At 41.0% G+C, this 21235-nt stretch overlaps 1 protein-coding gene across 3 annotated transcripts in view; it reads right to left on the reverse strand.

Moving 5' to 3' along the window:
* Positions 1 to 8482: 8482 nt before the first annotated feature.
* The window catches only part of AP1S3 (adaptor related protein complex 1 subunit sigma 3), an 81567-nt gene continuing 68814 nt past the window's right edge, over positions 8483 to 21235 (reverse strand). For 2 of the 3 annotated variants that reach the window (XM_038001460.2, XM_007966449.3), the window contains exons 4-5: positions 18274 to 18411; positions 8483 to 11812 (exon numbers count right to left, since the gene is read on the reverse strand). In XM_038001460.2, coding sequence (XP_037857388.1) covers positions 11777 to 11812; positions 18274 to 18411 — 174 coding nt within the window. In that variant the 3' untranslated portion in view covers positions 8483 to 11776. Of the gene's footprint in view, positions 11813 to 18273; positions 18412 to 21235 lie in introns of those variants that run through there. The other variant, XM_038001461.2, reaches the window with a different exon arrangement.

Consider the following 21235-nt stretch of genomic DNA (forward strand, 5'->3'; position numbering starts at 1 on the left):
TCCTCACTTGCTCATCTGTTCTAAATAGGAAGGAAGGAAGGAAGGAAGGAAGGAAGGAAGGAAGGAAGGAAGGAAGGAAGGAAGGGAGGGAGGGAGGGAGGGAGGGAGGGAGGGAGGGAGGGAGGGAGGGAGGGAGGGAAGGGAGGGAGGGAGGGAGGGAGGGAAGGGAGGGAGGAAGGGAGAGAAGAAGGAAGGAAGGAAGGAAGGAAGGAAGGAAGGAAGGAAGGAAATAAGGAAAAGGGAGGGAGGAAGGAAGGAAGGAAAAGGAAGGGAGGGAGGAAAGGAGGGAAACTGCTTTTCCTGTCCCTTATGAATAATGTATTAGCTGGGTCTAATATACAATGTGCTTGGTAGTCAGTTATCTCCTGGTAACTATCACTTTCAGCTACAGCTAAGCTTCTTCAAAGGTGTTTTTCCATTTTTCTTTACAGATATGCCTTCCTAGGCCTTATCCTCACATCACTTGCATTTACACAGATCTCACATGGTATCCAAAGAGAAAGTCAACACATTTGTAGCAAAGGGCAAAAGGAAGACTGAAGAGACAGAGAGCAATCAGCATGCCACTGCTTTCTACTTCATGACTTGGAAATAATAATAATCTAAAAGTTTTATAATCTTAAAAAGTGATCCCCTATCATCATGTTGCACTAAAATCATAATCCACATGACACATTTAAAAATACAAAAAGTTCACATATTTGGGTAGACTTGAGTCATATTTTTGAAAAGCCTATTCCTCCTTGTACAATCACATCAACAAGCCATCAGGTTCTTTTTCATCGTGCTGGCAAGACTTGGCAATGGGCTCCCCACCCAGATGAACAGCTTCAACATAAAAGCTTGGTGTGTCACGCATGTAAATGGTATTGAATGAAGGCTGGCTTGGAAATGTGGCAGTTTAACTTCTGCTTCCAAACCTCTTATTTTTATTTCACAAGAAAGAAAACATATCCTCATGGTGCCACTGCTAAGTGCTCAGTTTTAATTTTGATCATTTTATCACAAGAACAGCAGCAACCAAGTAATCACCATGTTCATCAACTTTCAGCAGTCACTGATATCTTACTGCATGCCAGGCACCGGTATGGGTGGTAGGGACCCAGTAGTAGACAGAACAGAAAAGGTCTTGGACAGTAGAGTGTCACCTGTCACCTGAAGTTTTGGAATCCTATCATGCTTCAGAAGTACAATATTTTAATGTTATTTCTGGATTCAAGACAACATAAAAGACAGTAAAAACTCTCTTGATCAAAAATAAACTATTTGATGATATACTGTAGAAATGATCATACAACTTGCTGGATTCAAGAACTTCTTGTGATTATTCAAAAAATCTTTGGCAGTATTAAGAGAAATATACCTTTTGGCTGGGCACAGTGACTCATGCCTGTAATCCCAGCACTTTGGGAGGCTGACGTGGGAGGACGGCTTGAGTTCAGGAGTTCGAGACCAGTCTTGGCAACATGAAAAATAAAACCTTTTTTTTTTTTTTTTTTTTTGAGATAGAGTTTCACTCTTGTTGCCCAGGTTGTGCAATGGTGAGATCTCTGATCACTCCAACCTCCAACTCCTGGGTTCAAGCGATTCTTCTGCCTCAGCCTCCCAAGTAGCTAGGATTACAGGCCTCTGCCACTATGCCTAATTTTTTTGTATTTTTAGTAAAGACCATGCACCACATTGGCAAGGCTGCTCTCAAACTCCTGACCTCAGGTGATCCACCCACCTCGGCCTCCCAAAGTGCTGGGATTATAGGCGTGAACCACTGCACCCAGCTGGAAAACAAACAAACAAAAAAAAACAAACCCTTCTTTACAAAAAATACAAAAATTAGCTGGGCCTGGTGGCATGCACTTGTAGTCCCAGCTCCAGAGGCAAAGGTGGGAGGATCACTCAAGCCTGGGAGGCAGAGGTTGCAGTGAGCCAAGATCATGCCACTGCCCCCTTGATGACAGAGTGAGACCCTGTCTCAAAAAGGATAAAAAAGAAAAATACAGCTTTTTAAAGGAGAGGTTTTAGATTCTAATCTAGTAGCTATGAGAAATTGTGTCAATGTATGTAAGATATCAATAGACCATTAGGAGACTCAGAAAAAGGTATTTCTCTCTCTCTAACACACGCGCACACACACACACACACAGACACACACACACACAGCCCTCCCACTCATCCTGGACTTTTTATGTCCAGGTAATTTATATTTACATATCTGCAATATAACATTAAAAGTGATAAATTAAGTACCTTGTGAGGCATAGATTTAATTCAAAGGGATTTCAGAGAAGGGAGAAAGAATGGAATGAGAAAGGATTCAGGAAGACAGCAGTACTTGAGTTGGGTGTTAAAGAATCTGGATATAGGGAGATGGAGTGAACAACATTTAGGTAAAAGGAATGAACAGAACAAGCAACAACCAAGAAGAAATCCCATCTCTACTAAAAATACAAAAAGTAGCCGAGAGTGGTGGCACATACCTGTAATCCCAGCTACTTGGGAGGCTGAGGCCCAAGAAACATTTGAACCTGGGAGGCAGAGATTGCAGTGAGCCAAGATGACGCCACTGCAGTCCCGCCTGGGCAACAGAGTAAGATTCGGTCAAAAACAGAAAGGAAGGAAGGAAGGAAGGAAGGAAGGAAGGAAGGAAGGAAGGAAGGAAGGAAGGAAGGGAGGGAGGGAGGGAGGGAGGGAGGGAGGGAGGGAGGGGAGAGAGAGAGACACAGAGACAGAGAGAGAATAAAAGAAAAGAAAAGAAAAGAAAGAGAAAATGCCCAGAACTAAGCTAGTATACAAATCAGAGAAGTGGGTAGGTGCAGTGGTGGGGGCTGTGGGAAACAGCAGTGCAAGCCTCCAGCTCCAGCTGATTCTTGCCACAAAGAAGTGCAGGCTCAATATTGCTAGCTCTTACAATTTTCCAAGAAAAACAAAAGACTATTTGTGTGTGAAATAACATGATTGATTCAATTTTTTATACAGTGACAGGCAAACAAAATTTGTATGCAGGTGCAGGGTAACCTGTGGGACCCAATTTGTGCCTCTACAAAACTGACATGGTGTGTGAATGGCAGCATCACAATCTTTCTACTTCTACATTTTGGTGTCTATTTTTTAGAAGCCGGCTTTCCCAATCATGCTTATTATCTACCTTTTTCCAGGTAGTCGCTTGTGTTAGCTCTAAAGGGTGCTTTACTTGTGCACTTCCTGTAAATAAACTTGATTTCACATATCCTGATCCTGCTGATGGTTGCGCACAGTTTGTTTGTGCATTGGGGCAGGCTCAATGCTGTAACACCCCCCGTGCAGGGGCATAACACAATAAAGGTTGACTTCTGTGCATATATTAGTTCAGTTTGGCTGTCCTAGTTGGTTGTCTTTCCTGACAGCCTTTTGACAGATTCCTCCCACCTCATGGCTCTGCCTTCTCTGGGTCCTGGAGTCTTTTTGTTTAGCTGTAAACAAAGAATGGAGGTCTCATATGGGAGATTTTTATAAGCCAGACCTGCAGTGGGTATGGGTTACTTCAACCCACATTCCACTCGCCATAATTCCACCATGAATAAACCAATCTTCAAGAGAGGCTGCAAATTCAATACCAGCAAAAAATGTGTTCTTCCTCTGTTCTCTCCTTTCCTTCTGAAACATATGAGAAATCCCTCCTCCAAAATTCGACAATGAAAACTTTTTATTTATTTACTTTTATTTATTTATTTATTTATTTTGAGATGGAGTCTCACTCTGTCACCCAGGCTGGTGTGCAGTGGCACCATCTTGGCTCACTGCAACCTCCACCTCCCCAGTTCAAGCAATTCTCCTGCCTCAGCCTCCCAAGTGGCTGGGACTACAGGTGTGAGCCACCACGCTCAGCTAGTAGAGACGGGGTTTTGCCATGTTGGCCAGGCTGGTCTCAAACTCCTGACCTAGGTGATTTCCGCCCACCTCAGCCTCCCAAAGTGCTGGGATTACAGGCATGAACCACCACTCCCAACCAATACAAACTTGCAATTCCCCTTTTATTCCAGGAGTGGTTCTTTCTACTCTTATAATAACATCCTTCATTTAGAGAGCACTCAATATTCTTCACTTGTATCATTTAAAAGGCTGAAAAGCATGATTGAATGTCATTAGGACTATATTTCATACCAGACTCATCAAATATTCTCATGGTGTAACACCTTTGATGAAGACAAAGTTTAATGAAACGAATGACTAGCACTGGGACTTGATCAAAACATAAATGTCACAGCAACGATTATTCTTCCCTCTTCTATCTATTGAGTGAATTAGACCACTCTATGATCTCATCTGATTCTAACATTCCATCCATTCCAAAGAGCGAGTCCAAGAGCCTCGCCAGTGGCACAGCCAGGACCGGCATGAAGGTCCTCAGTTCCCGCTCCACTTTCACTCTCTAAACACAAATATGATACTCGGTCAGACGGTTCAGAACATCACAACCAGTGCACTACGGCCCACTTGTTTGCTCTGAGAGACTGATAGTTGAAAATTATGTACAGAGATAAAAAAATCAAATCATTATTTTTATTGATCCAAAAGTTCACCAGAGTTGAAATAATATTTAAATAGTATTTGGATGGCTGTCTCAGAAAAATTCCTAAATTCAGTAATTATGTATTTTGGCTCAAGATATTTTGAATATAAAAGGCTTTAATAGCTGGGCAAGGTGGCTCATGCCTGTAATCCCAGAACGTTTTGGGAGGCTGAGACAGGAGGCTCACTTAAGCCCAGAAGTTTGAGACCAGCCTGGGCAACATAGTGAGACCCTTTCTCTGCAATCGTTTTTTGTAAATCAGCCGAGTGTGGTGGCGCACACCTGCAGTCCCAGCTACTCGGGAAGCTGAGGTGAGAGGATTGCTTGAGCCCAGGAAGTCCAGGTTGCACTGCACTGCTATCGTGCTGCTGCACTCCAGCCTGGGTGACAGAGTGAGACCCCATTTCAAAAAAATTAAAAAAAGCAATCACTGGCAGAGAGTGAGAGGACTTGAATAAAATTCTCTACACGTGAAGCACTTTCTAAAATTATCAGCTGGTTTAATTTTGTTAATACTCTATGATTTATTATTCTTGAGGGTATTTGTATGTAAAAGATTTAAATTTTCTTCCAAATTAATTTGCTCTGTGCTCTTATATTTTTAATAAATGTTCAACTAATAAAGTATGTACAAATTGTTTTATTATTGCTATTATCATGAGATTAGGTGTTTCAAGTAGAACCCATAATTGATTTTATTCATTTTTTTTTCTATTAATGTGCCTTGTTTTATTAATTTACTTATCCATCGTTTTGGTTTGGGCTTTGAATATTATAATTAGTCACAGTCTAATGCTTAATAAAATCTCATTAAAAAGTTGTTTCCAGAAATAAAAAGATGCTCATTTCTAAAAACAGAAAAACATAATTAAATCAATTCATTATAGAGGACAGATTATCTGAAATATATTTAATCCTACATAAGTAAAGATACTTATATTTTTATACTTTTTTGAAGTTTATTTTATTAAATGATAATTAATATTTCGATGTTTTCAATTTTAACTGCCTTCATTTTCGAAATTATATTTTTATTGCACTTTAATTTTTCCATTTATTTTGCATACTAAAAAATGCAAATGACCTAAATTATTTTTTGAACTTAATTTCTGACTACAAACATGTGTAACTCCCTTAGTTCTTTATTCTTAGCATTTCTACAGTCCTAAGTTTTACAGATATGTTTCCACCATAATAAAAAAATTTTATTAAAACTGGAGGCTTCCCAAATTCAACAGATCTCCCCACAAAAAAATAATAGTTTAAAAAAGTTTAAGTCACTACTGATGCAGTATGAGGACTATCTCACATGTGGAACCAAGTTCTTCGTAATTCTCCTTTTTATTTATTTATTTATTTATTTATTTATTTATTTATTTATTGAGACGGAGTTTTGCTCTCGTTGCCCAGGCTGCAGTACAATGGCGTGATCTTGGCTCACTGCAACCTCTGCCTCCAGGCTCAAGCAATTCTCCTGCCTCAGCCTCCCAAGTAGCTGGGATTACAGGTGCCCACCACCACATCTGGCTAATTTTTGTGTTTTGTTTTGTTTTTTTTTAGTAGAGACAGGGTTTCACCACATTGGCCAGGCTGGTCTCGAACTCCTGACCTTGTGATCCACCTGCCTCAGCCTCCCAAAGTGTTGGGATTACAGGCGTGAGCCACCACGCCTGGCCCATAATTCTTCCTTTCCTTCAGCCTAAATGTCTTCTTCTCTTCAAAATGTTATCAAGTAAAGTAATAGTATCAAGTAAATTATACTGGCATCTTTCTACTAAGCAATCGTTTTACACACAAGATTAAATAAAAGTTTAAACAAGGGCAAGTATAATATAAGAAACAAAGTTTCCTAGAAGTCATAGCAGGCTGGGTGTGGTGACTGACACCTGTATCCCAGCACTTTGGGAGGCTCAGGTAGGAGGATTACTTGAGCCCAGTAGTTTAAGACCAGCCTGGGCAACATAATAATAACTCATCTCTATTTTTTAATTTTTAAAAAAATGTTATAACAATATCAAGTATACCTCATAAAAATGGTTATGAAGTCAGCTAACAATAGCAAAAGCCCATGTAACTCACACAATTGCAGAACTGCTCATTTTACCAATCTGTGTGGAAGTTCTCAACATTTTCCAAAGGAAAGAGAAAAAGTGCCACTTTTGAATAATATTATCACTGGATAGAGAACATGCCAAAGACATTAAAATAATTCTACTCCAGAATGGCTAAGTTGTAAATAAATCATCTCAGGTTAATTGACCCTTGTTAGTTAATAACTGTGAAACCCTGAAGAGAAATGCTTAAAACATTATTTATTCTGTAAAGTTGCAAAACAAACTAGTAAGCAAAATAATAAATGAACACTTTAAATAAGTTAAATGTAATGGAAACACTGCATAAATTATGTGATAGCACAGATGCAAGGAAAAGATGCTGAGATTCAGTTAATGTGTGAGCTTATTCATGAAGAACTTATCAAAAGTTCTTGTGTAGGGCTGAATTCCACATTAAATGGTTCTATCAGAAGGTGAGTCTAATAAAGCCTGAGAAGGTCAGGTATGGTGGCTCATGCCTGTAATCCCAATACTTTGGCAGGCCAAGGCAGGAGGATCACTTGAGCCCAGGAGTTCAAGATCAGCCTGGGAACTCAGGGAGAACATCCCCCTCCCCCAGCTTCTCTAAAAAAAGTTTAAAAATTAACCAGGCATGGCAGTGCATGCCTTTAGTCCCAGCTGTTTGGGAGACTGTGGTGAGAGGATGCCTTAAACCCAGGAGTTCAAGGATGCAGTGAGCCATGATCATGCCACTGCTCGCCAGCCTGGTCAACAGAGCCAGACCCTGACTGAAAAAAAAAAAAAAAAGGCAGCCCTAGATGTTACAGATGTTTCTGTTTTTAGCAATATGTGACAAAATAGATTATTGCTGCTTAATACCAAAGTACACGGTCTACCAGCAAACTTTTGTCAAGAGTTAAAGTAAGAATTGAAAAAAAACATTAATTGTCTTCCTTTGCAGATTATTGGAGAATATTTATTGGCTTGCTTTACTCATATTCCCCACCATCTGAATGAACTTAATCAAAAATTTTCAGGGACCATTGTGAATAAGCACATTATCAGGTAAAATTTACCAGTAAAATGTATTGACTATAACTCAGAAAGGTGAAATTAAACACAGTTGACCAACGATGTTTCATAGGTATTATAATATGAATTCTAAAGAAGACACTGGCTGGGTACAGTGGCTCGCGCTTGTAATCCCAGCATTTTGGGAGGCCGATGTGGGCAGATCATTTGAGGCCAGTAGTTCAAGACCAGTATGGCCAACATGGTAAAATCCCATCTCCACTAAAAATACAAAAATTAGCCAGGCACGTGGCACACACCTGTAATCCCGGCTACTCGGGGGGCTGAGACACAAGAATCACTTGAACCCACGGGCGGAGGTTGCAGTGAGCCGAGATCACGCCACTGTACTTCAGCCTGGGCAACAGAGTGAGACTCTGTCTCAAAAAAGATTAGAACAATACATTTGACCAAAGCTTTATCATTATTTTAGGAGGTTTGATATGGAAAAAACAGTTTGAATCAAAAATCCATTTGCTTTATCACAAGAACTGTCAACTTTACATTTGTTAATGAAAGAAAAGGAGCTGTCACTAGATTTAAAAAACAATCACATCATTAATTACATGTAAAGAAATCAGATTACCAAAATGTAGTTGAATGATGAGAAAAGTCAGTAGGAGCAAAAGTAGGAAACACGATTCTCCCATTTGCTACCACTTACTTTTGAAGTTGCTTCTTGTTGGTAGGTACCAAGAAAATAAAGAGGTCGCATTAAAGAGACACCACCAGGAATTATGAGTAGCAATATCAAACATAAATCTGACTTTAAAAAAGTATGTTCATGAAAACACACCAAGTTACTCATTAAAAAATGTTAAAACATTTTATTTTGAAAGTTTTATAGAAATTTAACATTTATCGTCTTTCCTTTCCCTTGGTAGTTTTATGGTAATTATATGATATAGAGAAAACACAATGACTATTTTTAGCCTTGGGTCATGTAAGATGTCCCTAAAATCCCTCAAATTTACCCCACTGTGCCATATAAATATGTTTACTTTTTTTCGTTTTTTTTTTTTTTTTTTTTTTTTGAGACAGTCTCACTCTGTCACCTGGGCTGGAGTGCAGTGGCGCGATCTCAGCTCACTGCAACCTCTGCCTCCCAGGTTCAAGCAATTCTCCTGCCTCAGCCTCCTGAGTAGCTGGCACTACAAGCATGCGTCACCACACTTGGCTAATTTTTGAATTTTTAGTAGAGACAGGATTTCACCATGTTGGTCAGGCTGGTCGCGAACTCCTGACCTCAGGTGATCTGCTGCCTTGACCTCCCAAAGTGCTGGGATTACAGGCATGAGCCACCTCGCCCAGACGAGACACATTTACTTTCTATATGTGACACTGATATGAAGTCTGAGAAGCCCTGTCCATAGCTAGAGTGTCTAATACGGAATTATCCAGAACATGTGTAGTATATATGAGTGAGGTTCAAGATATACCTTTATCCAAATATGGTGATAAATCTCAAAAGAACTGGAAAAACTGTGATGGATTTACATGAGGTCCATTTTTATAAAACTGTATTGAAAAATAAAGAATTCGACCAGGGTCAGTGGCTCATGCTTGTAATCCCAGCACCTTGGAAGGCCAAGGCAGAGTGGATCACCTAAGGTCGCGGTTTAAGACCAGCCTGACCAACACGGAGAAATCCCAACTCTACTAAAAATACAAAATTAGCTGGGCGTGGTGGTGCATGCCTATAATACCAGGTACTCAGGAGGCTGAGGCAGGAGAATCGTTTGAACCCAGGAGACGGAGGCTGCAGTGACCTGAGATCACACCATTGCACTCTGGCCTGGGCAACAAGAAGCGAAACTCTGTCTTAAAAAAAAAAAAAGAAAAGAAAGAATTCTACTGCATTAAAAAGTTAAACCACAAAACTGAAGGTAAGCTAAAGTAAACAGAGTGATCAATCATACATGATAAACTTCAAGCTGATGCCATAATTGTAATTACATGGTAACTTGAAGAAATATTGGACAGTAAAAGCCTAATGATTATATTATATGCTAATCTGAGTTATTCACTTTGAATAATGGTTACATTGAGGAATTGGTGAATTTTTCCCTTTGTTCTCCTGCTTACTTTGCTGTTTTCCCTAAATATGTCGGCTGAGATGAACTAAAGAGAATATTTTTCCATCAGGTTCTCTAAAAATCTACCAGATGGGATCTCCCAAAGAATCCAATAGGAAACATACTCTTCTAGGAAATCACTGGAGGTCCCAAACCACTCTAATATGAATGATACCAGACCTCAAAGCTAACATTGAAAATGCATAGGTAAAACATCAAATGGCAGGCAGCAAGACAGAATACTACAAGCTTTTACTTTTTCTTTTTTTTTTTCCTTTTTGAGACACAGTCTTGCTCTGTTGCCCACCCTGGAGTGCATTGGTGTGATCTTGGCTCACTGCAACCTCTGCCTCCTGGGTTCAAGCCATTCTCCTGCCTCAGCACCCCGAGTAGCTGGGATTACAGGCACCTGCCACCACACCCAGCTAATTATTTTGTTTGTTTGTTTGAGACAAAGTCTCGCTCTGTCGCCCAGGCTGGAGTGCAGTGGCACAATCTCAGCTCACTGCAACCTTTGCCTCCCAGGTTCAAGCGATTCTCCTGCCTCAGCCTCCCGAGTAGCTGGGACTACAGGCATGCACCATCACACCCGGCCAATTTTTGTATTTTTAGTAGAGATGGGGTTTCACCCTGTTGGCCAGGATGGTCTCGATCTCTTGACCTCGTGATCCACCTACCTCTGCCTCCCAAAGTGCTGGGATTACAGGCGTGAGCCACCACGCCCGGCCTAATTTTTGTATTTTTAGTAGAGATGGGGTTTCATCATATTGGCCAGGCTGCTCTCGAACTCCTGACCTCAAGTCATCCACCTGACTCGGCCTCCCAAAGTGCTAGGATTACAGGTGTGAGCCACTGCATCCAGCATACAAGCTATTGCCCTGTAATATGTTGGATCACTGTTAGTACCTGGTTATACAGAATTTTCATTCCAGGAAGCACAAATGTGATATATTTACAGTAATAATGGTCAGCAGCAAATCTTTTCCTTGGGGAGGAAAGGGTGAGAAAAGAAAAAAGGGGAAAAAAGTCTACCATATAGGCCATGATAATCTTAAATACTCTAAGTAAGCCATGTAATAAGCCTTCAAATACATTAGAGATACATTAAAACATATTTGAAATGACATTTTCAGCATCTAAGAGTGCTTGGAACATGAATTTTAAAAAATAGTAGCAATAATTATTATTGCTATTGTTATTAATCCTTATACTATTTTAGAATAATAAAGGAAGTCATAGACACTGTATCTCTAGGTCTCTATGAACCTTAATAAATATATAGTTTGTAGAAAACCTTATTGGAATGTCCCTTATATTCAGTTAAAAGATAAATTAAAACCTCAGTCAAGATAGCAGCTTCTAAGGCATCAAAAACACTTATTAAGTTCTATACTCTTTGGTTATTTTCTTAATCCCAATTCTGAAACAAAAAATGAATTCAGCACATTAAAATCAGACACTTTGTATGTGAATTGCAGTTACAGTACTATTAAGTGTATGAAAAATGTCCAGCATTACATATAAACTCTGTACTATTAACATAATTTTGAATTATTATACAAGTTAAAAAACTAAACATTTAGAAAATGTATTAATGACATCATATATACTTCACATTCAAAATCATGGATTATTCCAATATCGTTGTTAACCTGTCAGTAGAAGATCAAATGCAAAACAAAAAATTGCATCTAATTTATCTAAACTAGCTTAAAAATATAACATGGAGTTAAAACATTACAAATATTGTCTGTTGGGTTAGGTGGTAGTTACTTGAAACATTTAGAGCTACAAGTACTCTATACAGTATAATACAGACACATACTTTTTTTTCTTTGTTGTTTTTTAATAATACAGACACACAGTAATTATAAATATGTTAAACAACTTTAACTTTGTTAGTTAACAAAGAATCCCTTTAAATTATTTTTGGCATGGTGCCTGAGGCTCCATCAAAAAACCGGATGCGAGGCGTTGCTTATTTACAGCTTCATAACATGTAGTGCTGGAGTCTTCAAGTAGATTTCCAGTTAAAATGTAGGCTTATTCATGTATTCTGCCATTGTCTGAAAGCGAACAATAAATTAGAACAATTTTCCCTTTAAGTCACATCCTTCCTCAGACTGTGAAATCTTCTGCATTCTTTTATTTATTTGCCATTGTTGAAAACAAGTTGTCAAAAGGATACATGGACATAAAATCTTTGCATTCTAACCAAAGTTTGAGTATAATTTGTATACACACATCCATATGGAGCTGGAATTAAGTAACTTTCAACTGAGAAAAAGTTAAGCTTGATCATAAAGGGAATGTCTGATAAGAGAAATACTTGGCCAGCGCAGTGTTCATGCCTATAATACCAGCAATTTGGGAGGCTGATGTGGGCAGATCATCTGAGGTCAGCCTGGCCAACATGACAAAACCCCATCTCTACAAAAAATACAAAAATTAGCCAAGTGTGGTGGCATGCACCTGTATTCCCAGCTACTCGGAAAGCCGAGGCAGGTGAATTGCTTGAACCGGGAGGCGGAGGTTGAAGTGAGCCAATATTGCGCCCCTGTACTCCAGCCTGGGTGACAGTGAGACTCCGTCTCAAAAAAAAAAAAAAAAAAAAAAAAGAGAGAGAGAGAGAAATGCTCAAGCAAAGTTGCCAAGATATCACTGTTGACTTAAGATAAGCAGGTTTGCTAAAATGATCAGGAGGACCACATCCAGGTACCTGTATTAAAGAATTCTGAATTATATCTGTATAACATATGTATCATTACCAATATTGTGCAGGGCATCTTTATTATGCAAATTGTCAACACAAAAAAGATAATAAGACCAAAATTCTTAAGAATTTCTTTACTTCTCTACTAAGTTCACAGGAAAAAAATATATAATTTCTGCCATATGATTTCAAAGGCTTCCTCCCAAAGTATACCAATTATATTTCTTTTTAACTTTTAAGTTCAGAGGTACATATGCAGGTTTGTTATATAGGTAAGTAGGTGTCATGGGGATTGGTTATACAGGTGATTTCGTCATCCAGGTATTAAGCCTAGTACCCATTAGTTATTTTTCTGATCCTCTCCTTCCTCCCAACCTCCACTCTCTGAAAGGCTCCAGTGTGTGTTGTTCCCTTCTATGTGTCCATGTGTTCTCATCATTTCGCTCCCACTTTTAAGTGAGAACATGAAGCATTTGTTTTTCTGTCCCTGCATTAGTTTGCTCAGAATAATGGCCTTCAGCTCCCTCCACGTCCCTGCAAAGGATGTGATCTCATTCTTTTCATACTGCCCATCAGTTACTAAGTTTGCTAACATGCCCCAAAGCCATAATATTTTTTTTTCAGCATTTAAAAAAAAATGTTTGAACAGACTCACAATTACAGGTAGAGTTCAAAGTTAACAGTGATGTTACCGGTCCTATACCATGCCAGACAGATGGGCCTTCTCTTGCCCGCTCTCCTACTTTAAACATATATGTTTGTGTCACACCAGGGCGCCAGGTGGAATCAATAAGAAAGCTCAAGAGGACAAAAAGTCAACCTGCCTCTTTCGTTTGAGTCACCATCGGCTCATTTAGCAATCCAAGTTCAACTCACTCTTCAGTTTAAACCCCAGGGTATATGAATCATATGAACCTGCTGGGAAATACGCGGACTGACATGGGCTGAAGAGACCAAGGCTACTTGCTGAGTGAGATTGCTCAGGAGATATCAGGGCTAGAAATCTGCCCTTACCTTCAAAGGAGGTTTTCTAACCAGTTTTCACCAGCTCTATCTAGAATCCCAGAGTTCCTCTGCCGAAAAACACTTGTGTTCAGTCATCCACATCTACTCAACAAAGCTCTCACTTCCTAAGTGGGCATTGGCCGAGACAGTCCCGTACCCCTCTACTCGTCTACAGATGCTGCCCGTGGGATCTTTTAACTTAGCAGAGGGATCATATAGGCCATTGGGCCACGTTGGTTTTGTGGAATCTAGAGTTTACACCATTTACATGGGAATATAAAGTTACAAATACAAAATCAGGTATAAAGTGTACTTAGGATGAGAAAAGAAATGACCACAGATTATGAATTTTGAAGATGACAAATATCACCAAATAAAAAACAGTTGCATGCTATTTTCATTAATTAATTGTTTGACACTCCTCTATCATATATTATATTGTATGGCTGTGTACTTTTTGCAGTTAAAATATCTTACTTTTGCAAAGTTGACAAAAACCCATGACCAGATGGGGGCATTGCTAGGCCCTGCCTGCAGCCTTGAGAGAGGCCTGGAGATGACACTTTCCTGTCTTTGTGGTTCAGTGGCCTCTAGTCATTGGCACTACTCACATCGCCAGATGACTCAGTCTGCTAAACACCACACTGGCTGCCCTGTCTGAGCCCAGCCAGGCTGTTACTCAAGCTATGTAAACAAATAAGGTAAAAGTTGGTATTTTCTTGAGCTTGCCACTTTAAAGGTTTGGGGCAAACTTTTAGAGCTGGCAGAACCTTAGTTGCCCTTACCTTTGCAAGACAGGAGCTGGAGTCTGTATCTTGGGGCCTCTTCTGGATACATCTAGCTCTGTGGTGTTTCTTATGCATATAGTACACTGAATACACTGCATGTTACGACTTCCTACTGCATTGTGGTTTGGCTTAGCTGTTAACATGGTTTACGCTTTTAAGGGTGACAGTGTTGGGGTGTACCTACCAGTTTCGCATGCATCCACACAAGGGCACATGGTATCCTATTGCTCGTGAGATATAATCTGGCCCTTCCCTTCTTTTTTCCAAGACTCACCCAGGCTGGAGTGCAGTGGTGTGATTACTGCTCACTGCAGCCTCCACCTTTCAGGCTCAAGTAATCCTTTCACCTCAGCCTTCCAAGTAGCTGGAATTACAGATGCACACCACTACACCTGGCTAATTTTATTACTTTTTGTAGAGACAAGGTTCTCACTATGTTGCCTAGGCTGGTCTCAAAACTCCTGGGCTCAAGCGGTCCTTCTGTGTCAGCCTTCTGCGTAGCTGGAATTACAGGTGCACACCACCATACCTGGTTAATTTTATCATTTTTTTGTAGAGACAAGCTTCTCACTCTGTTGCCTAGGCTGATCTCAAACTCTTGACTTAAGCGATCTTCCTGCCTGGGACTCCCAAGGTGCTGGGAATACAGGCATGAGCCATTGCACCTGGCCTTGAGCCCCTCTTCTTGACAGGCTGTTAGTCGGGGTAAAACATCTACTGTTTGTTGCTCCCATGTATTGCAAGTCCTGTGGTTAATGACCACTATCACCTTTGAGAGTTTCATTTTCTTTTCTTTTTTTCTCTTTTTTTTTTTTTTAAGACAGAGTCTCACTCTGTTGCCCAGTCTGAGTAGCATGATCTCGGCTCACTGCAACCTCCGCCCCCCGGGTTCAAGCGATTCTCCTGCCTCAGCCTCCTGAGTAGCTGGGATTACAGGCGCCCAGCACCACATCCCGCTAATTTTTGTATTTTTAGTATTTTTAGTAGAGACAGGGTTTCACCATCTTGGCCAGGTTGGTCTTGAACGCCTGACCTCGTGATCCACCCGCCTCGGCCCAAAGTGCTGCGATTACAGGCATGAACCACTGTGCCCAGCATTTTTTTTTTTTTTTTTTTTGAAATGGAGTCTTGCTCTGTCACCCATGCTGCAGTGCAGTGGCAGAATCTTGGCTCACTGCAACCTCTGCCTTCTGGGTTCAAGTGATTCTCCTGCCTCAGCCTCCCAAGTAGCTGGAGTTACAGGTGTGCAGCATCACGTCCGGCTAATTTTTGTATTTTTAGTAGGGACGGGGTTTTGCCATGTTGACTAGGCTGGCCTCGAACCCCTGACCTCAAGTGATCCACCCGCCTCGGCCTCCCAAAGTGCTGGGCTTACAGACATGAGCCACCACGCCCGGCCAGAGGGTTTAATTTTCCTTCTAATAACTTCGTGCCATTGTCCACATTGTTGTTACCCCCAAATAAGTATTCACAACCAAGTAAACAGTTCCTCTCTTTTCCTCTTATCAACATCTAGCCACCACACACTCCGAATAAGCTTTGAGCATCTGGAGATTTGAGACTATGTGTCGTCTTACTAAATATGCAGGCAGGTGTAGCTTTTTAAAAGTTATTATTATTCTAAGAAACTGTTATTAAGTAGAAGTTAGAAAAAAGTCTTAGGGGCTACTGAAGATTGACAGCCGTTCTCACAGCTAAAGCAATGTCACAAAGGTCTCCCTTAACCTTCAGTTACTACAAATATATGATTGGGTCCAAAACACAGAGAGAAAAAAAAAAAAAAAGCACTACTTGTTTTCCTTTATGCAAGTATATTACTGGCTCCTATCCAGTTTAAACTTCTTAAGCAGCCAAGATATACAAAGTCAATTTTTCAACAAGTTCCTCAAAATATTCATTGACTTCACTGAATACCAGAGCCCAAGAGAAGGCTAATAACACGCTCTGTATTTGGCAAGTGTTGTTAATGCAACAGAAGAGACTGAGAGGGCGGCCATGACATTGCCTGCTCGTAATAGGGACACCAGGGCTAAAGGCAAGGTCCCCTGAGACCTACCCATCAAGCCCCTCCACTCAGTCACCAGGAACATGAACTACCAATTAGCGTTTAATTGTAAATGAGCTCGTTCTTGAAATACCTAATCCTAGATTTAAATGGAACTAGCAACACCAAATTTATGACAACCTGCTTCCTAATTTGAGAGGATTTCAAATTAACCCAGGTGTGTCTTGGCCCCCAATTCAGCTTTAATTACTGAAGTGCCACAGACCCCGTTAAAAAGTCTGTTTCTCCTGTGAGGAGATTCCACAGTCAGGACCCTGAGGTCCTGAAGTTAAAAAAACCTCCACTCCCTCCACCTGCCACCAACTCCCAGTATATTTTATGAAACACTCTTTTGTGAAATTTCCAAACCACCGATTTCTCAAATGCCTTGTAAAGTTTTCCTCCCTGTGGCATTTGGAGACGGCCAAATCAACATCAGAGTTTAAATGCATGTTTTGAGGTGAGACACCTCTGGTAATGAATGCATTGGCCTTCTAATGGGCACACGCAGCTGCTTACGGCACCCACTCAAATAGATGTTTCCCTCCACATCCATTCACCAGAAGACTGATCCTCTGGCTGGGCGGGAGCAAGTAATCAGCCTAAAGATGCACCAAAACAGTTGCTGGGAGTTCACACCTAATGGTGTTTTGTTAATTTAATGACCCTATTCCAAATAGCAGAAAAAAAATAGTTTTAATGCCAGTTTTACTTATTTATTTATTTATTGAGATGGAGTCTCGCTCTGTCACCCAGGTGGTGCAATGGCGCTATCTCAGCTCACTGCAACCTCTGCCTCCCGGGTTCAAGTGGTTCTACGGCCTTGGCCTCCCGAGTAGCTGGGATTACAGGCGCCCATCACCATGCCTGGCTAATTTTTGTGTTGTTAGTAGAGATGGGGTTTCACCATGTTGGCCAGGCTGGTCTCGAACTCCTAGCTTCAAGTGATCTGCCTGCCTCGGCCTCCCAAAGTGCTGGGATTACAGGAGTGAGCCACTGCGTCCGGCCAAATGCCAATTTTAAAAAGGTACTTTACAATGCTGTGGATCCTCTTGACCTACTTATTTGAAAATAGGAAGACGGGAAGACCCACTGAGGCTATGGGAAGAAGAATCTAGACGTGGCCGGGCTGGGATGGACCCCAGGCCCTCAGAGCATCTCATTTGGGAGGGCAGAGGTCAGCGGGGTGAAGCGCTCTTTCTCACAGTGTCCTGGGAGGAATGAAGGGGCTAATGTAGGTAAGTTCCCTGAGGAAGTATGATGTAAATCTGTGCTGCTTCTAAAAGGACATTCCCACTTTATTTTATGTAGAAATCCCAGAGTCCAGGGCAGTACCAAATGGATGCTTCTGGGCCCATTTACACCTTGGCAAGCAAGCCTTGGTGTTCCCAATTTCTTTATGCAAACAGGAGCACACGCACAGCCTTCCCAAAAGGTGTAAGAAATTTTAATTAAAATGATAAATGCCATGCTCAATAATAAAGCTTTAATATCCCTGGCAAACAAAATAACAAAGTACTGCTATTCTCCTTTCCCAGGGCAGCATAGGTATTTTAATGCAAGTCTTTTTATACATCTCATAAAATTATTCTTGAAAAGAATAGCACTAAGTATTTGATACCTTTTTGGCAGTGAAGGACTCTTGCACTCCAAAGCTCAGCCAAACGTGAAGAAGAAAGACTCTAAAGCCCAATTACCTGGGTTCAAATCTCTATTCCACACTTCCTAGCTGTGTGAAATTGAGCAGGTCATTCAACCTCTTGGTGTCTCAGTTTACTCACCTGTAAAGTGGGAGTAATACCACCACCTACCTTTTCAAGTTGTTGTGAGAATTAAATAAGCTAATACATATAAATAGTTCAGAAACTGTACCCAGCACAGAGTAAGTACTCAATAAGTCTTGGTTAATATTATAAATTATTAACACTATCATCATCATCATCATCTTTCTCTCATGGTTTGGGAAAGTGTACTGACCTCCTGTAACATATCAGAGTCTTCAATGGCTTTGACAGCAATTTTCTTGGATGTTTCCTGAATTTCTCCACCTATTATAAACTCGTCCAGGATGAAATAAGCCTTTTCAAAATTAAAGATAATATCCAGCTCGCAGACCTGATAGAACAAAAACAAATGTTTTGAAAACTTGCAGTTGTATCAGGGGAAACATCTGCCCAAACCTCGAGCTATTTTGGTTTGCACTCATGTGGCATACCAAAAATTAAAATATCAGATGGCATTTTAGGGACAGAAAAAAAAGAACAGGGAATGCCAGGCCTTTAATACATGGAATGCCACATTCTATCAAAGCAAAGCACGTCCTTAGATAATAATGTTTTGTGCTGCAACAGGAAATTTGAGGCTCAGTAAGGGAATGAGGCCACTCGGCTCCTCTTTCTCTCTGCACCAAGAAAACTGAGCCACAGCTGCATTCCAGGCAGGAGGGCACAGCTTCATTGCTCCTGCTCTCTGCTCTGTAAGTCTTGGCTTCTGGCTTTAGAACTCTCTCAGAAACTAACTCTTCAGAGGAAAATTAACTCAACGGTGCTAATTTTTCTCAAAATCATGTCACAGCACCAGTGGTTCTCAAACTCATTCCAAAGGCTCATTGAAACACACGGTGCTGCGGCCCACCCCCAGAGTTTATGACTCAGGAGGTCTAGACAAGAACTGAGAATCTGCACTTTTAACAGCTTCCCAGGTGATGCTGAGGCCGCTGGACTGTGGGGTTTCACAGCAAGAACCCCTGACACACAGCAAAGCAGAGTCTGATGGATTTTGGTGTTTATTTCAGTGTAGCAAGTATGGCAAGATCGCTCCCATCATCCAAATAAGGCTCATTTCCCATGCTCACACAGTATCCTTGCTGTCTTACTCCCTACTTATTCCTCTACTCACTGACACCTTCTCTTTCCATACCATACCCCACCCACCCAACTGAAGCTGTTCTCTTGAAACTCTGCTCAGTGAGTCTCCAGACTGCATAAATGTCTTCTTTTGAGAAGTGTCTGTTCATATCCTTCACCCACTTTTTGATGGGGTTGTTTTTTTCTTGTATGTTTGTTTAAGTTCTTTGTAGATTCTGTATATTAGCGCTTTGTCAGATGGATAGATTGCAAAAGTTTTCTCCCATTCTGTAGGTTGCCTGTTCACTCTGATGATAGTTTCTTTTGCTGTGCAGAAGCTCTTTAGTTTAATTAGATCGCAATTGTCTATTCTAGCTGTTGTCACTAGTCATTAGAAAAATACAAATCAAAACTACAATGAGATACCATCTCACGCCAGTTAGAATGGTGATCATTAAAAAGTTAGGAAACAACAGGTGCTGGAGAGGATGTGGAGAAATAGGAATGCTTTTACACTGTTGGTGGGAGTGTAAATTAGTTCAGCCATTGTGGAAGACAGTGTAGCCATTCCTCAAGGATCTGGAACCAGAAATACCATTTGACCCAGCCATCCCATTACTGGGTATATACCCAAAGGATTATAAATCATTCTGCTATAAAGACACATGCACACGCATGTTTATTGCAGCACTATTCACAGTAGCAAAGACTTGGAACCAACCCAAATACCCATCAATGACAGACTGGATAAAGAAAATGTGGCACATATACACCATGGAATACTATGCAGCCGTAACAAAGGATGAGTTCCTGTCCTTTGCAGGGACATGAAGCTGGAAACCATCATTCTCAGCAAACTAACACAAGAACAGAAAACCAAACACTGCATGTTCTGACTCATAAGTGGGAGGTGAACAATGAGAACACAGGGACACAGGGAGGGGAACATCACACACCGGAGCCTGTCATGGGGTGGGAGGTCAGGGGAGAGATAGCATTAGGAGAAATACCTAATGTAGATGATAGGCTGATGGGTAGAGCAAACCACCATGGCACATTTATACCTATGTAACAAACCTGCATGTTCTGCACATGTACTCCAGAACTTAAAGTATAACTGAAAAAAAAAAAAAGGGAAGAGAAAAAAAGAAGAAGAAGAAAGTCTCCAGACCTCCCCAATGTTTACCTCTCAGCTGCATGTGGTACTCTTCACCAGTCTGTGCCTTGAAAATCTCTTCTCCTTTGCCCTTCTGATTTTGGCAATACCGTTTAATGCCTTTTTTTCTCGTCTATCTCTGATAATTTCTTCTCAGATTCCTTGGATAATTTATCTCCCTCCTACCCTGCATTTGCTTAAGAAGTATTTAAGGTGTGCCTAGCACATATCAATCAACAGAACAGACAAACATCTCTGCTTCATGTTACTTATATTCTAGCCATCCATCTTCTCCTGGAATATTCATGGTCCTCAAGGGAGCCTCTTCTCCTTGCAAAATGCATTCTCCTGGACCATCTTGCTGGCTCTCTACAGCTGTGTCTAGCATGCAGGGAGCTCAACAAACCTAGATGACCAGCCCTGATCGCCCTCTGGGCCACTAGTCCAATATCTTCACCCACTAACTAGACATATTTACTTGCCTATTCCTCAATCCATGTCACCATGTCCCAAACTGACATCAAGATTATTCTTTTTCCTTTAGTCCCTATTTTGCTTAGGAGTTGCAACCTCTTTCTAATTGCTCCATCTAATTCAATCTAGAGTTCAACCAACATACTTCCTCTTCCCCACTCACTCCTCTCCCTCCCTTGATCTCATCTCTCTGGATTTGGTCATCAGTTCCTACTGATTCTATTGTCTAAATAAGTCCCTACCTTTCCTCCCTTCTCTGCTTTCACAGCTGCTGCTCAGGCCTGCAACACTTCTCAATCAGGCCACTGCAATGACCTTCCAGGTGGCGGCTGTGCCTGCTCAAGACCACTGACCACTAATGCTTTGCTAAATTGTTGATCTTGTGCCTCTCCTGTGTAAGGTCTTCAGGACAAAGGCATATAGGAATCTTTACCAGCCTGGGCCCTGCTGTCTAGTTTCCTGC

This window comes from Chlorocebus sabaeus, chromosome 10 (assembly GCF_047675955.1).
Source record: "Chlorocebus sabaeus isolate Y175 chromosome 10, mChlSab1.0.hap1, whole genome shotgun sequence".
Taxonomy (NCBI): Eukaryota; Metazoa; Chordata; class Mammalia; order Primates; family Cercopithecidae; genus Chlorocebus; species Chlorocebus sabaeus.